At 42.0% G+C, this 25,073-nt stretch overlaps 1 protein-coding gene across 1 annotated transcript in view; it reads right to left on the bottom strand.

The window, feature by feature from the left end:
* The window catches only part of LOC147693315 (vomeronasal type-2 receptor 26-like), a 97,632-nt gene extending 75,083 nt beyond the window's left edge, over positions 1-22,549 (bottom strand). Inside the window, exons 1-2 of the mRNA XM_086935925.1 lie at positions 22,117-22,549; positions 1,789-2,050 (exon numbers count right to left, since the gene is read on the bottom strand). Of these exons, the coding sequence (XP_086792051.1) occupies positions 1,789-2,050; positions 22,117-22,549 (695 nt within the window). The remainder of the gene's footprint in view (positions 1-1,788; positions 2,051-22,116) is intronic.
* Between the last annotated feature and the right edge of the window lie 2,524 nt (positions 22,550-25,073).

Here is a 25,073-nt window from a genome sequence, read left to right as displayed (position 1 = left end):
TTGGCAGATATTTATTCTACTCACTTTTTGGTAAGGCAATTGAGAAATTCTCTGGATAAGTGGTGCCATCTCCTATAAATTTGATTCAGAGATAATGCCTCCATCCTCATCCCGGAGAAATATATGTTTCTGTTTTGGATGGGAGCAATTCTTCAATCCCAGCTCATGGGGCTTATCCCTGAATTATACCAAGATTTGTTACCAAGTATAGTTATCAATTTTTTTAACATTAGGACATATTAATAACCAGGAATCCCCACCATGGATGCCCTTTGTGTCCAATTTTAAACACTATGTTGATTATAAACCCCATTTCTTGAAAACTGGAAAGCATGAATATGAAACTAGCATCAATGACATAGAAGAATATGTGTTGCTGAGAACTTGTAAAGTAAACCTGACAAACACATATATTGTATTTTTTAATACTTGGTCCAAATTGTTCCTTCATCCTTGAGTAGTGGATTTAATCAGAACCCGAGGATTTATTTTGCCACTGGAGTTACAAAGAAATATGCATATTTAGAGGATCTCAATGACCTACCCTTGCTGAAAAGGTGAAGGTCATGCATGAACGATCAAAGGTGTTACCACTTTCAGTTTTAGGAAGAGTTTCTTTAATCAAAGTGATTGTTCTTTTGATCATCTTGATCTGTTCTTGTTTTGCTTCATGTCCTTCGATGTAATCTATATGAAAAACATTTCGAGGCAGTAGGGGGGCTTTTAACCAGGTTAACACAGGCAAATAAATAAATTAGAATGAGTCTGGATTTGCTGAATCTGGCTAAAGGTGATGGTGAGTTGAGAGTACCCAATGTTACCCATCACCAAGAAAAAGATGTTTGCCTGGCACCAGCTGTTTCTATTAAGGACATCAACTTCAGAACTGCTGTTCCAGCCATTGTACTCTCCCATCTTGGTGATTTCAGGGTCCTTACTTCAAGGACCCCCACATTCAACACTGGAACCTCTGAAAGCACCCTAAATTCTGCAGCATTTCTCAAAGTCTGAAGGTATATAACCACATCACTTCCTCTCTCCTTGTTGTCCACTGGCTACACACACATATGTAGCAAGGACATCTGAGCACTTTGAACAACTATGCATCATTAAGATGTTTTGATGAGCACCTTTTGATGACAAATTGTTTTAAGCTGCACTCACCCACACAGGATTTCAGCTGTGGAATTTCAATAGATACTGTAATAAACTATTCTGTCTCCTCACAGAATATCAGCTATGACACCTTTACATATATTGCAATAAACTGCTTTTACCCCTCACAGGACATGAGGGGTGACAGTTCCTTTCATACTGTGCTCACCCACACAGGATATCATCTTTGACACTTCTATACATACTGTAATAAACATCATATCATCCTTGCCACATCCATACCCTTCCTAGACAAGTTGCAATATACTGCTCTTAGTTCCATAGGATGCTAACTGTGATACTTCTAAATATGTTACCTTGTTACTTTTTACACAATCTCAGGTGTAACATTTATATGAAATCAGCAATAAACTGTTCTTAGCGATCAGGGCCTCAGCCTTTACACTGTGTTCCATCGTTTCATGAATACTTCCCATCTAGCATGAAACTTCAATACATGATGCAATGTTCCTCTTTAATGGCTCAGACAAAATCACTATTTATACTTCTCTACATTAAGCATAAAACATTCAACACTTTTCTCCCCTGTCAGTAATGATTATTTGAAACATATCTAAACATGCACTGGTGTATTGGGTCACTTAGGAATACACTGTATAAAGTAATTCTTACCCCTGACAGGACACCTCCTTTGGCACTTCTGCAAGATTAGTTTCAGGTGGAATGTATCCTGAATGTACAACAAACACTCCGCCAACAAGAATGTCTCCTTGGCGGGAGAACGATTCCTGTGTAGCACCTTGGAGGATACTGCTGGGCTTCTTGGACTCTACATCAGGTAAAGATATCAGAATGCATGCCATGTAGATAAAAGGATCCATTACACTGCAGATTGAACAGGACACAGGTGGGTCTCCTACAGGTAGATGCAGCTCTGAAAAAAGCAGACCTTGTAAAGTATTAGGAGCTTGTGGGTCAAGATGCTGTGGCAAAAACAAAGGCACCTCAGGTATCACCCAGTTGCATAAAGCTTTGATTCAGTGATTCTTTAGGAACTGACAGAGACTTTGTTCAGAGATTCTAAATTGTTTCAGCTAACGTCTTTCTGACTTCAGATTTTATAGTTTGTGAAAGCCACCAGGGAGACACAGCTCATTCAGTGTAGATACTTAAAGTGAAAGAAACCACCTCCCATGCTGGCCAATTAATTTCCTAGGAGCCGGATAATAGCTACATTTCAGATAATAGCTGCCTTTATGTAAATAATAGGTTACCTTACTTTTTATTTTGGTCATATTACAGAGATCTTCATTTTTGTAATAGGATGACACTAAAAGTAATACATACCTAATTCTCAGCTGCTTACAGTGGAATCTGATACATTTAGCTCATTTTGATCCAATAGTGACAGCACAAAATCCATGCATGGATTATTTTCTTATGGATTCATTGTTTAAGGGAGCTGGTATGTTCTTAGATGAATGCTTGAATGGAAAGAGTGTGACTGTGTATGAATGTGCTGGAATTGGATGATAGAGCATACAGTAGGCTGGTCTGGTGACCTAGATACACATGGACATATTTATTGTAGGATTGTGTAGCTTTTCCACCTCACAATGGGGCAGAAGCGTGACACAACCCTTAAGAGCGACTTATGAAGTCACACAGCGCCACTTTGAGTTGCCCTGAGTGGCTTGATATAGCTGGAGTAACACAATGCAGCACAAACCACTGTGTTGAGTTACTCTGACTCAGGGAGGCATTCTCTGGGTGGTGCATTGGTGTTTCTACTCAACACCTATTGATTTTGACATGTACCCAAATTTGCCATCACTGGCAAACCTGAAAATGCACCAAAACTGCTATGCATCCTCAGGGGAGGCACAAGAAGGAGAGATATTTTAATTTCTCTTTGTGTTTCCTCTATCAATGTGTGCTACAGAATGCAACACACATAGAAAGAGGAAAGTGCCTCAAGGGATTGTTTTTGTGTAGGGAGGTGTCCCTTCCTGAACAAAAACAATTGTGCCAACAAACACAAGCCCCTTTGCACCATGCTGCAATAATGCTTGCATTGTCTCTATGCAACCCATTGTGTACCAGCACTGGGATAAGGCAGGAATGTGTTGTGTAATGATAAATACAGCACATTCCTGCCTTTATCTGTCATACCCCACACCGCAGCAAGCTGGCATGCTATGGTGCGTCACATATTGATAATTGCAGTAGAATGTTAGGGCTGGTTAAAGCTAGTTTGTTCTGATTGCAAGGATTTGAGTGGGGGAGAAAGTGAGTCTGCAACAGATACGGACAGGTTATAGAACAGTCCGTCCTGTCCGTATTTCTTTGAGGAGGCAAAAAAGGAGTCCATGGTAGTCCCTTCTTTAGCAAGCTGCCAGGCTCCCCTCTCATGAATAGAAAGGGTGGGGTCTCTGGATTCTGCTTGAGGCCTGAACCAGTGAGAGAACTTGGTTTCCAAACAAGAAGTTCTAGGCTGCAAAGTCACAGGGTTTGCAGGCTTCCTAGAAATGACACATACACACTCCAGGTAAAATGTTGTGTATGGTCATTAATAAGTGGAAACCTTAGAAGGATTCAGAAGGTTTGAGTCTGAGATTTTCCTGACAAACAATGCGGGGTGGTGAATCAAAAGCAGAGGGTATGTCATGTGGGGGTAGTAGGGTATGAGGAGAGCTGGTATGGCTTCCAGAGCGATGGTGGTATTTTACAAAATAAAAAACATTTGTGAATTCTCTGAAATAATTCTGCAAATGACACACATATCACACATATGATAGACAAAATGCAGAACAAATCAAACATTCACCCACAGTCAAGAGATCTGGGTTAAATCAATTGTTCTTTTGCTCACCAAGCCGCCCCAGTTTAGACCCAGCCATATGCAAATCAGTCTTGACCTTGCTCCTTAAGGAACCAGTCCAGCCCGAACTTCCAAGCGAGGTCCTCCCTGGACCAGAAACAAGAATCCTGGTGCTGGTTTTGGAGTATCCCCCTCATCAGTTAGGATAGCTGGTATCCAGTGGCACAGTGAACCAGAGACCCAAGTCTTGACAAACCCAGACCACTTAGGGTAAGAATGATGACAGAATGCAGGACAAATCATATATTCACCCTGAGTCAAGAGATCCTAGTTGAATCCATTGTTCTTTTGCTCACCATGTCACCCCATATTAGGCAGGGTAAGCCAGGTACACACCCTAAATTAACCTGTGCTCACTCTCTAATAGCTTGGTACAGAGCAGTTAGGCTTAACTTAAGAGGAAATGAGCAAATTATATGTGCAACACTTCAAACAGTAAAAACACACATAAAGGTACCACATCAAGTAAGAAACAAAGAGCTTAATGTATTTGACAAAACAAGACCAAATCAACACAATTTTAATAAGTATATCTGAAGTTTTGAATTCTTAAATATTAAACTAAATGTAGAGCTTAAAAGCATTAAGTACCAACTGGGACGATCTAGTTGCGCTGGACTGGATCAAATTCAAAAGGTCAGGCTGACCACAATGGAGCGCCGGTCATATACAGGGAACAGCCTCGACCCGCTTAAACAGTAATTTGGTTTGTGGTTGCATCGAGGAAGAAATGCAAGAAGAAGGAGAGGTTATGTGTTTCGCATCGATCCTCAGGCGATGCATCGGCTCCAAGCCGTGCAAAGCCAAAGATATGTCGGAGAAGAGGCGATGCACTGCTAGCGTTGCAATGTCCTTAATTCTCACAGAAGTAGCAATGCATCATGTCAATGGAGATGCGATGCCCTCGATCCCCGCAGTAGCGGTGATGCATCAGCATCAATGAAGCTGCACCAGTTCCGAGCAGCGTAAAAAATGGAGATGCATGGATTTTGGCAGTTGCTGCATACCCTCTTCCAAGGGCTCTGGATTAGATTGGCACCATTTGCAGGGAAAGAATCTTAGATCACAAAAAATGCAGGTGTTGTAGGTGGGTGGTAGGAATTCTTTGATGTCCCTAGGACTTTAAAAAGGGGCCAAGCTAGCAAGGAGTCTCTTTGATTCTTGGTTTGAAGGCGGCAGATCCAGTTCTTCTCACTCTTAGTCAAGGAGGGCAGCAGGCGAGCACAGCAGAGCAGGGGTTCAGCAGTGTCCAGCAGAGTGAGAGTCCTCTCAGTAGCACAGCAGTCCTTCTTCCTGACAGAGTATCCATAGGTCAAGAACAATACTCAGTTGGTGGTGTCTAGGGTCCAATACTTATACCCATTTGTTCCTTTGAAGTGGGGGAGACTTCAAAGAGACACCTTTGAAGTGCAGAGAGTTCCTGCCTTTCAAGCCGTGACTCCAGACTCACCAAAGAGGAGTATGCAGCCCATTTGTGTGGGGACAGGACACAGAGTATTAAGGTGTGACTGTCAGCTTCTCCCTCCCATTCTGCCCAGGATGGTCCATCATGACGTGGATGACCCATTAGTCTTTCCTAAGCTCCCGTTGTGTGCGGCTGTCTGGAAGGAATGCACAGAGCCCAGGTATTACGCACCCCAGATGTGTATTCAGAACCAGCAGAAAGCTGCAAAAGGATAAGTAAGAAAATTACAACTTTCTGTGGCATTTTCAGAATTACAATTGAAAATCCAACTTCACTGTGCGGTGGGATTCAGAATTGTGATCCCTTGGGGGTCCCTTGCTTCCCATTTGGAATTTACACTGATAAGATATAGTACATTAATTCCAATTGAACCCATTAGAGAGATAGGCCTTGAAGTAGTGAAAAACAAATGTAAGATTTTTTCACTATAAGGACATGTAAAACATAAAAGTGCATGTTCTACCTTTTAAAGACACTGTACCTGGCCCTTGGGCTATCAATGGCATACCTTAAGGGTGACTTATATGTATTAAAAAGGAAGGTTTGGGCTTAGCAAGAGGGTTAACTTTCCAGGTCGACACATCAGTTTAAAACTGCAAACACAGGCTCTGCAAATATAGGCCTGAGACATTGTTAAAGGGCCATTGAAGTGGTTGATACAATCATTGCTCAGGCCCTCTAGTAGCATTTATTCCAGTGGCCCTGGTAACACGTAGCACACTTTACTAGGGACTTATAAGTAAACTGAATATGCAAATTGTGGATAAACCAATGTTACCATATTTAATGCAGAGAACTCAACACATTATCAGTGGCTAGCGGTGGTAAAGTGTCCAGATTCCCAAAGCCACGAGGGAGACACAGAATAAAATGGCTCAGAACCCTGGCAGTTCGGGCTGGATTGTTCCCATGGTACACAGGGTCAAGACTGATTTGCATATGGCTGGGTTCAAACTGGAATGGCATGGTGAGGAAATAACGATGGATTTAGGCCCAGATCTCTGTACTGGGGTGAGTGTATGACATTGTTCTGCATTCTGTCCATCAATTGTTCCTTTTGCAGATTCCTAAAGCCAGCAACAACACATTCAGTAAAAAGGGGAGGAGGAAGGCAAACTGTCTGGGGGGAGCCTGCAGAAAGGACCATTTGCAACAATATCCAAATGCTCCCTGAAATAAGGTCGAGCCAATCCTTGGGTTTAGGGACCATGATGAAACCAGATGATGAAGCGTAACACCAACAGGGCCTGTGAAGGTATAGCAAAATAAAAAAAATTCTGGGTCTCCAGCTTGAGTACATCCCAGCTGTGACCTGGTGTTAAGGTTTATCCAATGCACTTTTGTGAGTTAAATTTCTCTCTTTACGTTTTTATTGTTGCATTATACGTCCTAAGTGTAACTGGTATGCCCAGATGTAAGGCCCTGTGCTCACTATGCAGGGCTCAAACTATGTCTCACTGTCTATACCTAAGGAGGTTGACACAGGTTAGGTGTCGCTGGTGTTTCATTCTGGAGGGGAGCTGGTTTGAAAGTTCAGGTGGGGATGTTCTATGTGATCAGGACCAAAACTGATTTGCATATATAAGTCACCCTAGAGTGGCACAGTGTGTGAAAAGTAATATACTGAAATGTGGCCCAAGTGCTCCTCAGTGATGGCATTCCATCCATCACTGTGTTGTTTGTTGCATTTGAATAGTATTGAGTTAACCACATCTCTGATTTTGTTCCCACCAATTGTAACATGCCCCTATGAATCACGAAAATGATGTTTACATGCCCTCATACAATTGATCAATTTCTTCTGATGTGTTTTGAAATAGTATCATAGAATTGACGGGCAGTTAGGCTCTGAGACAATCACACCAGTATATGATCAGTATTATCAGAAACACCATGAAAACACGCTCAACTGTTTGTGGTCCTACTGCCTATGAAACACCCACACACAGACTGGTTTAAACAAGATAAGACAGGAGCATTTGTTATCTAATCAAGTACAATTCTTAGAAGCTAAGAAAGATACTATTCCCGTATAATCTCTTCAATTTTTAATACAATGTTTCCATCATCAGCCATGGCTGGGCTGATTACTTGTCAGTATCTACAAAGGAATAGAAATAAATCAAGATTGTTTGCATTGAGACCACGTGACTCCTGTGAATTCCCATAGATTCGGCTTGGATTGAATTGCATATATTGTTGTTTGGAAACATTGCCTTATCTTTGTTAAAAAGAAAATTGAAATAGTACCTTAGAATGTGCTGTGTATACTTAAAACAAGCCCCTTGCGCCTCTTTTACGCCGCCATTGCATCACTTTTGTGACACAGCGGCGGCGCAAAAGATGCGCCATGGTGCGGGGTATTTACAACGTGACGCATCTGGGAGATGCATTACGTTGTAAAGCCCTGCGCCATGAGGAGGCGTTTCTGTTCAGGGGGTGGGGGGGGCGTTCCAGCGCAGGAACGCCTCCTAAAAGTGGCTGAGTAAAATCTACAAGATTTCACTCTGTCACTTTTAGGCCAATGCTGAGTCAAAACCCTGCGCCTGCTTGAAGCAGGCGTAAGGCTTGACGCAGCATTGGACAGATAGGGCCCCCCAGAGCATTGCTGGAGCTGTGACGCAACTCCAGCAATGCGCCGCTTTTACGGCACAGATGCGTCACGCATCTGTGCCGTTTTTGACCCATGGTTCGCCGCATTGTAAATGCGGCGCACCATGGGTGGCAGAGCTGCGGCGCAAAATAACTGGTGCATCCCTCGGGATGCGCTAGTTATTGTAAATATGCCCCCTAGTATGACCTAATTAACGTGGTGTCATTATCAGAGCCAAGAAGTGTATTGACATTCCCATGTGTAGATGCACAATATTTATACTGGCAAACAGGAGGATTTAGGAGCTCAGGGCCATATTGATCTTTTTTTTATACTGTTTATTAAAGTTTTTAATATTTACTTCGTCAATACAGAAAACAAAGGCAGGGAAAAAGAGGGTACACCCAGCTGGGATTTAACCATACTCCATAATTCATAAAAAATTCAACACCGAGCTAAAGAATCGATAAACAGAAATACGTTTACATAGAAATATGACCAAAATTCATATTATATTAAATGTAAGGGAAAGAAGAGCTCACATATCTAATAAATAGTTTGAAAGTTTGGGGCTGCACAACTCAATATGTAAAAGCATCAGTGCAATGCCAGGCAAAGACAAATATCTTATTCTGCAAAGGATTAAAGCAGCCCACCCAGTTCATCTTATCACAAAGTGCTAAACTTGTACATGTTCAAAACCGAAAAGTGCATAAATCGTGCATACATTTAGTCTCATTTGCAAGTCATCCTGCTAAGGAATCTGAGGCCAGTCTGACAGGGACACACAGATTTTCCTCCCCTTCTGCCTGACCTTCCTTCCTTTGCGTTCAAAAGGTGCAGTTTCCAAATTAAAGCTAGACAGACGCTGCCCTTGCTATTAACAACATTAGGGAGTCTGTGGATCCAGGCAAGCTGAAGTGATGCACATACCACAATAGCCACATGAATTCAAGAGCCCCAAACTCTGTCCATGCCTGCCTCCTGTATCCCTAGAAGCATAGTTTGAGGGTCAGAACAAAATTGGTGCCTAGGATTTCCCCCAGAAATGTGGAAACCTTTGATCCGAATACATCCAGCTTAGGGCATGTACAGAACATATGAATCAGATTAGTTTCCAAAGCTCAACAGGGTAGACAGTTTATACATTTGATGCCCCACTACTTGGCTTTCTTTGATGTGGTTAATTTAAGTCAAATACTGGTTTGTTTTGCTAGGCCGGCAAACCAGAGGAGCGGAGTAGAGTGCAGCTTAGTCCCAGCGACTCGTAAAAACTGAGATCCTCAGCCTCAAGCTTCTGCTGCCATTTAATATTAGGTGTATCCAAATAATCTGGCATATCAGAGCCCAAGCTTGCATACAACTGGCTAATTGTGCAATCATCATTACCTATTAGCAGATCTAGCATAGGTGCCCTGGAAAAATCAGCAATGCCCCCAGCCTTCCTCTGCAAAAATCACAAACTAACAGATAGCGCTAGGGCAGATGGACCAGAGCTGCTCAAACAATGCCAGATGTGGCCTGAAAAATCTGCCAATTTCACAAGCCTATGCTTGGAAATTGCATATTCCTCTCCATGGTTGTATTCCGGTTGCACCTGCCTAGCTCAGCCTTCCTCCACCGGCCAACCGAGTCTTAAAAATGTGCCATTAACATCTTAAAAACACTTTTTTTTAATAATAACTGGATTCAATCATTTTTAACAAACAGCATTGGCATCCTCCCCTGTTTAAAGCTCATTAATAAATGGCAAATACTCTCTGGTTTCTTGGCCCCCACCATTGCTTTCTACAAGTGGATGCTTATATTGAACGGTGGGGGTGAATTGATACAGCTTGAGGTTAGGGAGAGCCCTCTCCTCTCCCTCTTGGTAGGGACAGAAACCTGTTCTCCCTCCTTTTGTTAGCATAACTTCAGAAGGATTGTGCGAAAGAGATGCAAAACCTTTGCAAGAAAGAGCATTTTAACAATCTTATACAGACCCATAATCGATAGGGGCCAATGCCCCATCTGGAGAAATCCCTTGTAGCTGTCCAAGTGATCGAGGCAATGTTGATCTTAACAATCTGATCCAGTTACATTCTAAGACTGGTGCCTAAGTAAACCACCTGCTCGACCGCACCCGGATCATGAGTTGCGATTTGACCATTCACCGTCAATTGCATTTTGAATAGTCCACCAGCTTACTGAACTTCCTCAAGTATGCACAGTGCCACATCTGGATTTGCAGCAAACACAGCTATATCATCTCCATAGGCTAAGATTTTGTTTCCTATCCTTGTCGCATAAGTGGCAGAATGACCAAGAATGACTCAATTAGCTTCGAGTGTACGGTAGAGCGCAAAAAGAAGGGGGGAACAAAGACACCCTTGTCTGGTTCCCCTCTCAATTGGGATTAGCCCAATTTTTCTGCTGTCTTTTTGGCTGTGATTTCATTAAGTTCTGACTTGACTATAGCTGTCTGATGTTGAGCAGAAAAGGGGTTCAGCCCGGCAGTTACAGCCACAACCAGCTGAGCCTCTACATTACTAAATTGTTGGCATTACTCTTCGATGCATGATTGTCTCTGTGTTGGAAAACCATGCAGTATCTGTGAGTCCTGCACAAATAACATGAATACATTTGTCCTTCACTGGGAACTAAACACCCAATTTAGCGCCTGACTCTCAGAGGGTAGCGTTGCAGAGTAGTCTGAGGCTTACTCAAGGGAGGTGGTGTGAGCTAGTAATCGCCATTTGCAGGTGTGCAGAAATAGCACTAAATAATTGATTGTCCAGTCTGTACTTTTCTATATAAAAGTAAGAGTACATTTATTAAACACAAACACTATACAATACTATGCACCAATTTACAAATATACATAAGCTGTTGGAATTACTTTGTGACATTGCATAAAATCTCCACCCCTCCTGCAGGGGTGTGGGGCCTTATACCACCACTCCCATGTATGCACATCATCTTGCCCCCTAAATGCAGTTAGTTGAAGCTAACCTGGAGCGAGGGCCCTGTGCACTTGTGTCATCCCTGTGGCGACCCACCCCGTTACCTCAACAAGCATTTAAAATAGGTACACATGCCCTGGTGACAACCCTGATGGACCATTTCCTTTAGACCATGAAGTATACACCTCCACATCTTAAGGGCTACCTGTCTGGGTTCTTCAGCTAAGTGCAGCAGCAAGAACAGATGTTTAAGCCTCACTTTAGAATGACAGTACTCATCACATTTGTTGGACATTAGAATGCATTACAATTACAGCCCCTAAAGCCATCAGAGATAAAATCAGAGGATTAAGCATATACAGCCAGACACCCTAGCAGGAACGTCTAGCAACATAACCCCCCTTTGCTTATGACATCACCTTACACAGGTACTTCACATTACACATGTGAGCTTCAGTCCCTCTGAAAGAAATAACATTAGTAAATGAACTACAAGTGCAATTACACTTCTTCACCTCCAGGGGATGCCCTTCTCTAGACATCCCCAACTCAGCCCTTCATCCCTTGACGCACTTATCAATCCTCCTCCAGCTGTAGAACAAAAGTTCCAGCCTAAGAGGAGTTCACCTGCTGGCTGAGCCCTTGAGGGGTCCCCATGATACTTAGGGGGACTTCCATTTTCTGGACTGGGGGAGACTGCGCTTCTCCAGCAGCTCCCCCTGCCCCTTGGCACTCACTTGGTGGTGACCCCGTTCTCCTGGGGCCACCACAAACAGAGAAAAAACGGGTTTCCCCTTGCATGCCGGTCCAGGCCTGCAAGGCATTATGGGGTGATTCCTCCTTATTCGTGCATATTATAGTAGTAGCTCTACCGCAGCTTTGGGGAGAGTCGAGATCATAGCAAAGGGCCTCTCGCTGCTTCCAGACCTAGGTGGGGGACCCGGTCCCACCCGGGCCCCCAGGTGAGCCATGCAGCTCAGGGAGCCCACCAGCGGCTGCTCCTCTTGTTTTTTGGGGTCCCGGTTCCACCCGGGCACACCTTCTTGTCTCCTGTTGGGGAGCTGCTCGGTGACACCAAACCCCTGCAGCTCCCACCAGCTCCCCGTCTGGCCCGCACCCTTCCATGCTGCTGTGGGAGCCAGCGCCTCTCTTCTGGTCTGACTGCTCCGGCGGGACGACGCAGGAAATCCTGCTGGTCCTCCTGGACCTCGGGGAGTGTGACAGCATTCCCCCTGCCTTCTCCATCACATTGGGGTCCGAGGATGGGGTCCCGGGCCCTTGGCCAGCTTCACACAGAGTGCGACGGCACCCCCCGACTTAGACTCTCCAGCTGGGGCCTGGAGATGGGGTCCCGGGCCCCGGCTTCTCTTCACCCGGGAGGGGGGAGTTGCATGACTGTGCATCCTCCTCCACTGCACTGGCACCTTCACGGGGTGCGCAACAGCACTCCTCGGCTTTGCAGCACCCAGATTTGGGATCCCAGGCCCCTCTCCCCACTCCCAGGGGAGTGCGACGGTGCTCCCCTGCTGCCAGTTTTGGCGTGTACTAGGGTGGGCTCTTGGCACCCCGTGGGGGCACTTTTTACAGGGAGGGCGACGGCGCTCCCCGACTTTTCCTCTGGTGGGGGCAGCCCCTGGGACCTGACTCACCCCGGGGGCATTTTCAAGCCCGGCAGCTGAGCCCCATGCACTTCGTCGTCGGTCATCTTGGAGGTCAAACATGGCCTACCTTCTGGGGGGCGTATCTCAGCCCCCAGGGGTCTGATCTTCGCTATCTTGGCCTCTTCTTGCTCCTGGTGGCGCTCCTCAGCCACTGAGAGCACTATCCTTCGCCATCTGGGTCTCACAGAGGCCCCTGCTTCTGCGCATAGATCCTGGTCTCCTCTCCTGGTGCTGTTCAGGATCCTGGGACAGTCAGGGGGTTCCTCCTTCCAACTGCCCATTGCGCCAGAATCCAGCACTGTCTGCCTCAGCAGACCACACCCCAGAGAGAACTCCTCTTTCTGTGCAAGTTCTTTTAAGAAGATGGGGAGGTAGGAAGTCTCTGTTTGCCCTATCACACAGCGGCACTTCACTTCTCTGTGCAGCCTGTACACATGTGCACACGCATGTACACACATGTCTGCTTGTGACCAGCCTGGTGCCCCTTACTCCAGCTGTGCAGCAGCCTAGTCAAGCTAGTGGAACACCAGCATGCAGTCTCTTTTATCATAAGTTCACTGTGGGTGAGTCCCAACTTATGAGGCTCTCCCACAGTAAAAGCTCAACAATTAAGTGCCCAAAAAGCGAAAAATCTGGCCGGCCCATAGTGTCAGAACCACCTTCTAACACTCCGCTTCTGTCAACTCAGGCTAACTCTCTAACGCTTGCTTTGAAGGAGTCCCAGACCACCCCGGCTGAGGTGCTTTTAAGTTAAGAAACTCCTGGATCCATTCATTCATATGTTCTACTTAGACTGGGTCGGTTAGGTGACCTCTCTCAAAGAACCAAATTATAGAGCTTCTTGTAAACCCTTCCAGACCTAATTTATTTACCAGAAAGTTAAGATCAGATATCAATCAGGGCAATAGCACCCCTTTAATAAGTCTAGTGTTATATAAAAGTTATCAAGCCTCTCTAGAGAGACATGGGGAGCCAAGTATTTAGTGTAACCAGGATCTGAAGCTTTTAATTTGGTCCAGACATCAACCAGACTTCCTTCTCTCTCAAGGCTCTAAAGGATTTTAAATACCCATGATTTACACCCAGCATAAATACCCGTTGTGCGCCCAGAAGGGCTATTGGATCATTTGAAATTAAGATTCTCACAAAGCACATAAGACACTGGCCAAAGCGCCAGCTCTGTTGAGCATAAGGTGAAGGATCGGTGTGTTACCGTTAAAACGCATCTTTTACAACGCGTTCCGTTACAACGCGATTTTTACATCGTAAATACCATTACAATGCATGCCATTACAACGCATGGCATTACATAGCAGATGGTATTACAACGCATACCATTACATCGTAAGTATTGGTAAGTATTTAATTTTTTTTTATTTTATTTTATATGTTATTATTGATTTAATTATTATTAATTATAAAAAAATATTTATTTCGTTTTTAAATATTATAAATTAAATATATTAATTTAAGTATTTTTTAAAATAAGTATGAGTATAGGAGTATATGTTTTGGGGTACTGATGTATATGTTTTGGGGTGTTTGGGTATTTTTAGGTTTTAGGGCAGTGTTTGGGTTTTAGGGTACAGGGGTGTTTTTAGGTTTTAGGGCAGGGTTTGGGTTTTGGGGTACAGGGGTGTTTTTAGGTTTTAGGGTAGGGTTTGGGTTTTGGGGTACAGGGGTGTTTTTAGGTTTTAGGGCAGGGTTTGGGTTTTGGGGTACAGGGGTGTTTTTAGGTTTTAGGGCAGGGTTTGGGTTTTGGGGTACAGGGGTGTTTTTAGGTTTTAGGGCAGGGTTTGGGTTTTGGGGTACAGGGGTGTTTTTAGGTTTTAGGGCAGTGTTTGGGTTTTGGGGTACAGGGGTGTTTTTAGGTTTTAGGGCAGGGTTTGGGTTTTGGGGTACATGGGTGTTTTTAGGTTTTAGGGCAGGGTTTGGGTTTTGGGGTACAGGGGTGTTTTTAGGTTTTAGGGCAGTGTTTGGGTTTTGGGGTACAGGGGTGTTTTTAGGTTTTAGGGCAGGGTTTGGGTTTTGGGGTCCAGGGGTGTTTTTAGGTTTTAGGGTAGGGTTTGGGTTTTGGGGTACAGGGGTGTTTTTAGGTTTTAGGGTAGGGTTTGTGTTTTGGGGTACAGGGGTGTTTTTAGGTTTTAGGGCAGGGTTTGGGTTTTGGGGTACAGGGGTGTTTTTAGGTTTTAGGGCAGGGTTTGGGTTTTGGGGTACAGGGGTGTTTTAGGTTTTAGGGCAGGGTTTGGGTTTTGGGGTACAGGGGTGTTTTTAGGTTTTAGGGCAGTGTATGGGTTTTGGGGTACAGGGGTATTACGACTTTATATAAATTAAATTAATTAAATTAATTGTATTTAATTTTATTAAATTAATAACAATATTTACAATTATTAATTTAATTGTATTAATAAACGATTACAATTAAATTATATTATTTAAAAATGTTTAAATAATTAAATTCTTTTAATTTTATTAAATATAATTATATTATGTATTATTTATAACTTAATTAAATTATAATTATATTTATTGTAATTAATTGCATTATATTATTTTCTATTTATAAATGTTTTATATATCATTTATTATATTATTTTAAATATATTAAATTAATATATTATTAATTTAATTGTATTAATAAACGATTATAATTAAATTATATTATTTAAAAATGTTTAATTAATTAAATACTTTTAATTTTATTATTTATAATTATATTATGTATTATTTATAACTTAATTAAATTATAATTATATTTATTGTAATTAATTACATTATATTATTTTCTATTTATAAATTTTTTATTTATCATTAATTATATTATTTTAAATTACTATAATTAAATTAATTACTGTTTTAAAAATGTTATATTATTTTTATTATTTTAAATTAATTTAATTAACTTTATTACATTTTTTAAAAAAAAGATATACTTACCAATACTTACGATGTAATGGTATGCGTTGTAATACCATCTGCAATGTAATGCCATGCGTTGTAATGGCATGCATTGTAATGGTATTTGCGATGTAAAAATCGCGTTGTAACGGAACGCGTTGTAAAACATCGCGTTGTACTGACACCAATCCGAAGGATCCTATTTGATTCCAGCATTCCGTTATTGCCCACCTCCTTTGTTTGTCTGCAGAGCTACAGCCACACACCCAAGTCTTGCTTCTAGCAAGTACTGCAGCCCACTTATATCCTGGGTAGTACAGAAAATTACATTTAAGCCTGGGGTTTACCGCAGATTCCTACTTGCCCTTTCAATATGAGTTTTTGAAGGCAATGAATATTTGCATTCAGGCCTTTCAGATCCTCAGCTACTCTCCTTTTTTAGCCCTGTCTTTTAGGCCACGGATGTTGACAGTAGCTATATGTAAATTACACATTAGGCCATTACTTCCAGTAACCAGCTCTGCTGAGAAGTACACCTACTATAACTTTAGTGATTTCTTGTGAGCCTGATTTGATTGTACAAATGCATCCATTATCTCCCCTGAAGAATCCCTTCCGGTGCACACCAACACCTCCCTCCATTCTTCAACTCCTTCCCCAAGTGACTAACCCTCCCCTAACCCCCTCCCCCCTTATCCTCACTCCCTTCCCCCATCAACTGTGTAAGACAATCAGGCCAACAATGGCCTGGGTGATGGCTTCTGGGTTGGAAGGTGCAAGGTCATTTCAAGAAAACATACTAATATACAGCAAAACAAAGGAAGAACACGTCTGTTTTTCAAAATGTTTTACAAGAGGACGAATGTAGATTTCTCAAAGGAACAGTCAAATACCTTGGGCACCTCATTGACGAGCATGATGTTCGGCCAAAGCAGTCATTGATATATGCAATCTCAAACTCACTAACACCAAACAGAAAGGAAAAACTTCCATCATTGTTGTACATGTGCAAATTCCACTTCAAATTAATTTAGAACTATGTCGTAAAAATGTTACCTCTTTGGAAATTGATAAAGAAACATGCAGAATTTAACCTCTTCGGAAATTGATAAAAAAACATGGAGACTTTATATGGCATGAAAAATGGGAGCAAATCATCAAGGACAAAACAAGAGAACTTGAGTCTGCCCCATCCCTGCAGTCAATGGGTGATATATTGCAGATTATAGTAACTGTGGATGCTGGCCAGATTATGTTAGGGATGGTGCTCAGCCAGAAAACAGAGAAAGGAGAAAAAAGCATCACATTTGCAACAAGTAAGCTGAGAGGTCCAGAGTCAAAGTATTCAGTGATTGAACATGAGCTATTGGCCTGTGTCACCAAGTTCAAAAGTATCCTTTGGGGCATAAAGTTTATCCTTCACACCGACCACAAGTCATCGGTCAGCATTTTTTAAGGGAAGGTTTCTAGTAAACCTACCACAAGAACAGCTAAAATATCATGTAAATTATAAGAGTACCAGATTAGGATTGAGCATGTTTCAGATCAAGTGATTGTTTCCACTGACAACTTGTCTCATGCCCCTTATGATAGCGAATCAGATTGTCAGGATGATGAGGAGCACGATGATTTGCTGGTTACATGTTTGCTTGATTGTGAAGAAACCAATGGCACCATTACCTGGAAAAAGTGGATGGCGGCTGCAGGAAATTACAATGTATTTTCTGAAATAGAAAAGTGCATAAATAAAGGATGGGTATGAGAAAAAATACTGAATTATGTGTTTAGACCACTAAAATCTACAGAAAGGCACTTCACTTGCCGAGCACCGCTTCCCCGGCCCAGATTAGATTAGAGCTAGGACTAACTAACTATGAAGCCTCTAATGTCGGCACCTATCTTAAGCTGTGTCACAAACTAAGACAGGCCGAACCAGGTACACTAGAATCTCTAACCTGGAAAGAAATCAATGAGACCAACCCAGGGGGAACATTCGGCCGCCTCTTGAATGTCTATATTCACCAAATGTCAGCTGCCGAACTCTGGGCCCTTAACCCCAGTCAGACCGTTTTTTAAAATATAATCAAAAAATGTGTAAGAATGAAATCTCTGGCTGCAGACAAAGCTCTAGTCACAAAGCGTAGTCACTCCTGGGCAGTAGTCAATTCCTACAAACGACTAACCCCTGCTGCCTACCTCTCCACGACATTTTCACTTCATCTAAAGCGCTGCCTGATTGCTCTAAGAATGGGAGATTGGCGCTTTCTTCAAAATCTACCCACTTGGTGCCGCAAGAAGGAGGCCACAACATGCAGAGGATGCGGGTTAGAAACTGAAACAATTTTGCACGTGGTCTGCCTCTGCCCTACATTTAATTCTCAACGCAGGCGTCTGCTTAAGCCAGAATGGAACAGGCTGGGGGCTCGGTCCTGTAGGCATGCCATTATTGCTGCTTTGTCTTTAGATAATATTATCTTAAACATAAATTTGGCCAAATTTATTAAGCAAGTATACCGTAACCTAGATAAAATGGACACTGCTGAGGTCTCTGCTCATCGCTAAATCTGAATATGCATTCTAATAGAACTTGCAAAGACCGGGAGGGCTAATCTTCAAATTGTAATGTTTTAACTGGCATGCTTTAAGCCACATTTTATTGTCTGCTTCTCTTTTAATCATTCTTTTACTTCATAAAATTGTATACAATGTGATTTGTGCGACCTTTTAAAGATATGTTTTATATCTAAATAAAGGAATTATTATTATTTTAGACCCTATTGGAAAATAAATTACAAGATCACCAGTGTTGATGAAGTCATTCTCTGTGATAAGACACTGATTGCATCCACATCCTTAAGGGGAAAGTTAATATTCTTCACACACGAAGGCCATGTAGGGATGACAGGAACAAAACAAAAGCTAAGGGAAAGATATTGGACATCCTTGGACTGGGATGTTGAGATGTTCGTTAGCCATTGTTCGGTCTTTGATATTTTGACTGCCATTAATGCAAATAAAGATGACACCTACTTACGTAAGGAATTGTCATCTAGATATACCTACCACTTGAGTGAAGAAAATATTCCTTTTGCAACTATTCCAGGAGTTGGTCATTTATAGATTCCCAACCAAGACCTCAGACTAGCTTTAATGATAGCTGCACACAAAGGTTTTGCACCTGCAGGTGTGGTGGCCACAATTTTGCAGCTACAGCAACGGTATTGGTGGCAAGGCTTATCTCAACAGGCCCAAAAATATGTCCTTTGTTGTGAAATTTGTCAACAAATTAATCCTTGTCTGTCCACTGCTGATACACCTGTTCATTTTTAACAAACCTTTCGGCTGCATTTATTTGGACCATTGTGTTCCTCTTATTTTGGACACTACTTTGAAATTAATCCTAGTTGCAGTTGAATCTTGCTTCAGGTTCCCCTGCGTTTGGCCACAGCACTCGGCTAATGCTCGAACTGTTATTAAAAACCTGCGAGTCTTTATCGGGACACATGCATGCAGTACAATCCACTTTGACCAGGGGCCCGGATTTCGCTTCAAATGTGTACCACAATACTGTGGAATCCACGGGTGTACAGGTGTATTATTCTTCTCCAAACTGGCATGAAGTCAATTCTGATGTGCAAAGAATGAATAGTAACTTAAAGCAGTCCTTAAAATCTCAAGTATTATGCACTGGACATAGATGAATCATCACATCAACTGACTTCACAGAGCTCTTAATAACCTTCCTAAAAGATCTTTTTGGCATCAAAATGTATGTTCCAAACCTTGATGGTCCCGATATTGTGGCCGTTGCTACGCCATTTGATGTGGATAATTTTTGTGCTGTCTTACTAGAGCTACAAAAGTTCTGGGACACCCAATCGAAATAACAATTGAAGACATCTCCCTCTGGAAGAGGTGAGGAGAAACCAGAATATTCTGACTGGATTCCAAAGATTGGGGGTGTAGTTCATGAAAAAGTGTGAGTAAAAAAGGTGTTTGGGCCTTTGTACCAAGCACTGCTACAAGTCCTTGGCATCCAAGGCACAAGAATAGTTATCTTCCCATGGCTGTCTGTTTCTAAAGACAATTGTTGTATCTCCATTGATCATGTCAAATAACACCATGTGGCCAACTTTAAACAGTAGGCCATGAGGAGTACTTAGTAGTTACCTAAGTCCACTTGCTGCCATACAGTAAATCCAGCTGCAGCTTATGAACACCACCAAAGCTGTTTCTCCACAGCTGTGGGGGGGACTGTACTACAACTAATCCCTGCATCTGCAACCAGCAGCACGACTGAAGTGAGTACTGCTATTACTTCCGCATCTTCCGCAACTGATGCCGTTTATGCTGGTCCACCATCAGTGGGTCCTCCTCTATTGGGTTGGTGAATCCTATTGCAGAACCGGAGCCACTAGTTTTTCAACTAACTGCTTCTGCGTATTATATGGATCAAACATGATTTTTCCTTTGACAGTTATTCAGCTTTTGAGACTGTTTTCATTTCTTGGCTGAAACACACTTATCTGGTCCCAGCATGCATATGTTTGGACTGCACTTTCTTTAGGTTTTTTTTATAGCTGTGGATTGGATTTGTAACTGTTTTCTTCTTGCAGATTAATGGCCGTTATCTTTCAGAACACTGTGATACAGAACTGGATGATGGGGTGTTGGCCCCCCACTCTTCTTCCCATTAAATAAAAAGGGACTTCTCCTTTTGAAACATTTCTGCTCTTTCAGTAGCTAATGGAATGGTTCGGAATAAAGTTTCCTTTTGCTATATTTAGTCCTACGGAGATCCTGCAGATACCAAATGTCTTTCGGGTTTCTATGGCTGATGTAATGGTACCTGGGTTACATTTGATTGATTGGAATGTTGAAACTCCATAATTTCCCAGCTGGAGTATTATACAGTTTTTGAGTCAAAAGATCTTTACATAAATTCTGCAAGTTAGGGGGAAAAGTCCTGTTATCATAATTTCGGACATCATTTTCTACATCGAGCCACAGTCTAATGAACTACCTTTAATTATACACAAAGGGTCACAGCCCCACTCCCCCATAAGAGATTTCTAAAACACCAAGAACAATTTAAGTATTTTTCAGGATATGATGCCTCAGACCCAGCATCATAATTTTTCAAATTAGTCCCTACACCACTGAACAAATACATGCTTACACAAACTAAGCTAATATATACAGCTTCGTTTGTTACTGAATTGCCTGTTAAAGACCATGACTATTGTAAGGGCACAATTAGGACACAATTGAAATAAAATCCATGTGGGGCACTGAACCTTGGCAAGTTGAGGGGACAGAAACTCTTTTTTGAGCATGTTTAATCCCAACACAAATGATTTTTCTGAATTATACCGTCTGGCAGACTACTTGTCTGGGACTGGCTAAAATTCAACAAATTACACTGAAGAACAATTCAATAGTAGGTTGCAGAATGGTACATTGAATTCCTCACTTTCTGTACCTTATGGGTGGTTACTGTGCCCAGTGGACACAAATGATTGCCATATTCGTTTATTGTTTTCCACACCAAGTATCACAGCAAGCAGATCTGACCCCCAATATTCAGACTCTTATCATTCAGGTATTGTTACCACCTATTCGGTGGGGAAGTTATGTTAACAATGGTTGAAACATTTCAGACTGTCTGGAGCAAAACAACATCTTTCTTTCCTTTCCACAGAAATTAGGATCTACATCTCCATGTTCTAAAAGATGTATATATGCTAATGATAATGAAATTTGGAAATTGTCACAAATGGAAGCCCTGGCAAGACAAATTGATCAAAAATATTTGGATAAAGTGCTTGCTGTTGTTGACAATAGTAGTAATCTGCTCTCTTCTCCTGTTTACAATCTGAAAAACATTGTGTCATCTGTTATTGGTAGTATGCAAAGTGACGTGTCAACATTGTATCATGGGCAAAGTGAGCTCAATCCTATCATACACATTTGCTGGACACAGCAAAACCGTAAGAACGGGTGCAAACCCCGGTGCTATCTAAATGCCAGTAATCTCTTCTTGCCCTTCAATCTGACACGTAAACAACAAATCATGGCAAAGAAAGATGCCATTTATATAATATTGCATTTAGAGAAGTCTTCCTTACAAGAGAAGAACGTGACTCTTCTGTCAGACATTCCCTTGTTTGCAAACACGTGACCATTTATGGCTCATGCAATGCTTCAGTAGTAAATGTGTCCCTCAATCTCAAAAGGAAGACCGACCCCCACAATCATCCCACTTATCACTGGCCTTTCAAACGGAAGTTAATTATTGCTTAGTAACCAAAACTGCTGGGGAATGCCGTCCTTGTCTCCCAGTTCATCCCCTGCTGCAATAACGTCCTCCTCCTCCATGCAAGGGGTTGTGATATTCGGTGATGGCCGTCCATTCCAACCTTGAAGGCAGATTTGAACTACATAAGCGGACTCAAAGCATAATTGTTTTAAAAAGAGGTAGCTCTCACATCTGCCCCAGAAACTATTGATTTGTAGGGGGCAAGGGCATCCAGTGATATACAGTCCTTTTAAACACAAACCTCCCATTACATTTTGTTGAATTAGTTCAATGCATTTTGATGCATCTAATGTTGCTGGTCTTGCATACATTTTAAAGATTTTTGGCTCTAGCTTAGGCAGTTTATTCCAAACAATCTTTGGTGTAATACCAGCTTTAAATCTTTCCCTTTGTTCCAGTGTTTTCAGTGGATTCCTGCTGCTGTCATTCTGCCCATTCACAATGGATGTTCTGTTTGCAAGACCACTGGCACTTACATCGCTCCAGCTGTGTTGTGATCGCATGCTTCGATCCTTCAGACTCTTTTTGCTCCAAGAGCTGGATCTTGATTGGTCGCTGTCATTCCCACCTGTTTGGCTTACTTGCGTGCGACCCGTGTTTGACTGCCTCTGGTGCCCCTTCAAATGGGTACTGGATATTTGCTTGACTTTGCAGACGCCGGCTCCAATGGTCATTAAACTGCTGATTAGTGTTTTAGGCCCACATGCATTGGCCGTTTGCGATTCCAAAATCCCTTTTTGGAATGCATCATACATTTTCAGAAATCGCAACATTTTTGCGATTTCTAAAAATGCGATTGCTTTTAAGAAATCGCAAATTAGCGATTTCTTAAAAGCAATGCATGATTAGTTTTAAAATTGCGAATTCGCAATTAGGGTGTCAAATTTACCGAGTGGTTGAACCACTCGGTAAATTTGCAAAAAGTGTTAAAAACGCCGCAAATGCATTTTTTAAACATTCATGTTACGGACACACATGTCCTTAGGACATGTGTGTGTGCAACATGATGCGAAAACAACATTTCATGGGTGCAGGGGGGGTTCATTTGAACCCCCCCTCACCACCCTTGAAATGCAATCAGGATTTGCGATTTTCAAATTGCGATTTCGCAAATCCCATTCATTCCTATGGGCATTTCAGCCCATAGGAATGAATGGGAATTGCGAATTCGCAATTTGAAAATCGCATTTTTATGCGATTCGGTAAAAATAGCGATTTTTACCGAATTGCATAAAAAATGCAAAAATATTCATGCATAGGCTTTTGCGATTTCTAATTTGCGAATCGCTATTATTCGCAAATTAGAAATCGCAAAAGCCCATATTGATGCATGTGGGCCTTAGCAAACTATTTTCAGAATTGTCCCTTGGGCTCTCTATGAGCCACTCCTTGCCGAGGATATGAGTGCATCAGCACGTGGAGAACTAAACCCCAGCTTTAATAACATGAATGCAGCTAGCCAGGCAACATTCTCAGCATCATCTCAGACCAAAGATCAAGTCTGTTCTCTGAAACTTATTAACTGGGCTGCAAAAAAACCATACCATTGTCTGTGGAGACTGAGGGGCATATTACCAAGCAATAGCGATAATTATCGCTATTGCTTGGTTAGAGACAAAAATTTACCGCTGCGCTGCGGCGATTTTTATCGCAGATAAACCTTGGTATTACCAAGGTTTATCGCAAATGCGATAAAAATCGGCCGAAATGCATGAATATTGCTGAAAAGTCAGCGATATTCATGCATTACCGAGCTAATGCTCTTAGCCATGTTATCCACCTCCCATTGGATAACATGGCTAAGAACTGCTCAGGGCAGGTGTTAGCTTTTGGAGATATTCGCGCTTAGTGCGAATAGCTCCAAAAGTTGGTAATAGGAGATAGCGATGTTAGCGACTGTTTCCAGTCGCTAACATCTTGGCACGCCCACTTTGCATGTCATTAGTGATAAATATCACTGACATGCAAAGTGGGGCCCAAGATGGTCGCTATCTCCTACTAGCTGTCGCTAACTGGTGTTAACGACAGCTATGTAATAGGGAGATAATTTTATCTCTGCTTTCGTGGCTTTTGAAGCCAAAAAAGCGGAGATAAACCCCCTTGATAATATGCCCCTGAGTCCCTTATAGATTTGCTAGCCTTTGAATTTACCAGTGACATCATGGATACCTCTAACACACTTTACATTCAGCAACATTTCCAAATTGACATATTACTGTTCGATTGTTTTTTGAGACTATAATTCTTTTATATATTATGGTTATTAGCAATGCTTTGAATTTGCTTTTTTTTTCTATTTTCCTTCTACTATTTACTTACTTGTTGCAACAACATGGAGGGTATCATGTAATTTCTAGCGTCCCACTATGTTCCCTCCCTTACGTTAGACTAACTATATGTAATACCCAGAATTAGCTTTGCACGGGTTACAAAAGAACAAACTTGTTTTGTGTTATAAATGTATTTTTTAAATAGGCAGCACATGTTTTGTTATTGAGTTCTTCTGCTGGGATTCACAAGGAGCATTTTATAGAAGGTCGAAAAACACTGTGCTCAGATTTCACTGTGGTCGGACGCAAACACATAGACATAATAGAAAAATCCGGCTGCTGTTTTGAGAATGCAAATCTTATTTTATAAGCTGGAACTTTTTGTTTTGAAAACAGATAAGACACATTCTGGCAACAGAAGGTCTTGAGATGAGAGAGAGCACTGCTGCCTGATATGTGTAACAACTACCCATGTATGCCAGGTACGGGGACCCCCACTAATCACACAGATCTTTAACACTGTGTTTCTATAGTGAGGGTAGACTTAGGTAGATTGGTCTTTCATAATGACAGGTTGTTTCACCGTGATTATGATAATCACATTTTTTACCTGTATGTCTTTTAATTACAGCACAGTTATTACTAAATGGAGCACAATACCTTCAGTAGATAGTGTAAGCTTTATTAGTGTCTCTTTTCAGTTTATTGTGGATCCATATGAGTGATAGAACAAAAGGTGATGGCCTGCTAGGTTGATGAGAGTGTCTGGAGTGTTGTGTTCTCGGGTGCCAAATCACTTGTTACTCTAAAAAAGTTAGGAGAGCAAGTAAGGCACTATGAGCTTGTCTGGATTTGGGCTCATAGGTACTGATGTGGTATGGTGACTCAGTTCCTACATACTGATGTTCTGTGGTTCCAGGCATAGTTC

Source organism: Lissotriton vulgaris, chromosome 8 (genome assembly GCF_964263255.1).
Source record: "Lissotriton vulgaris chromosome 8, aLisVul1.2, whole genome shotgun sequence".
Taxonomy (NCBI): Eukaryota; Metazoa; Chordata; class Amphibia; order Caudata; family Salamandridae; genus Lissotriton; species Lissotriton vulgaris.
Note: the sequence above shows the minus strand (reverse complement) of the source record. Positions and strands in the feature narration are given on the sequence as shown.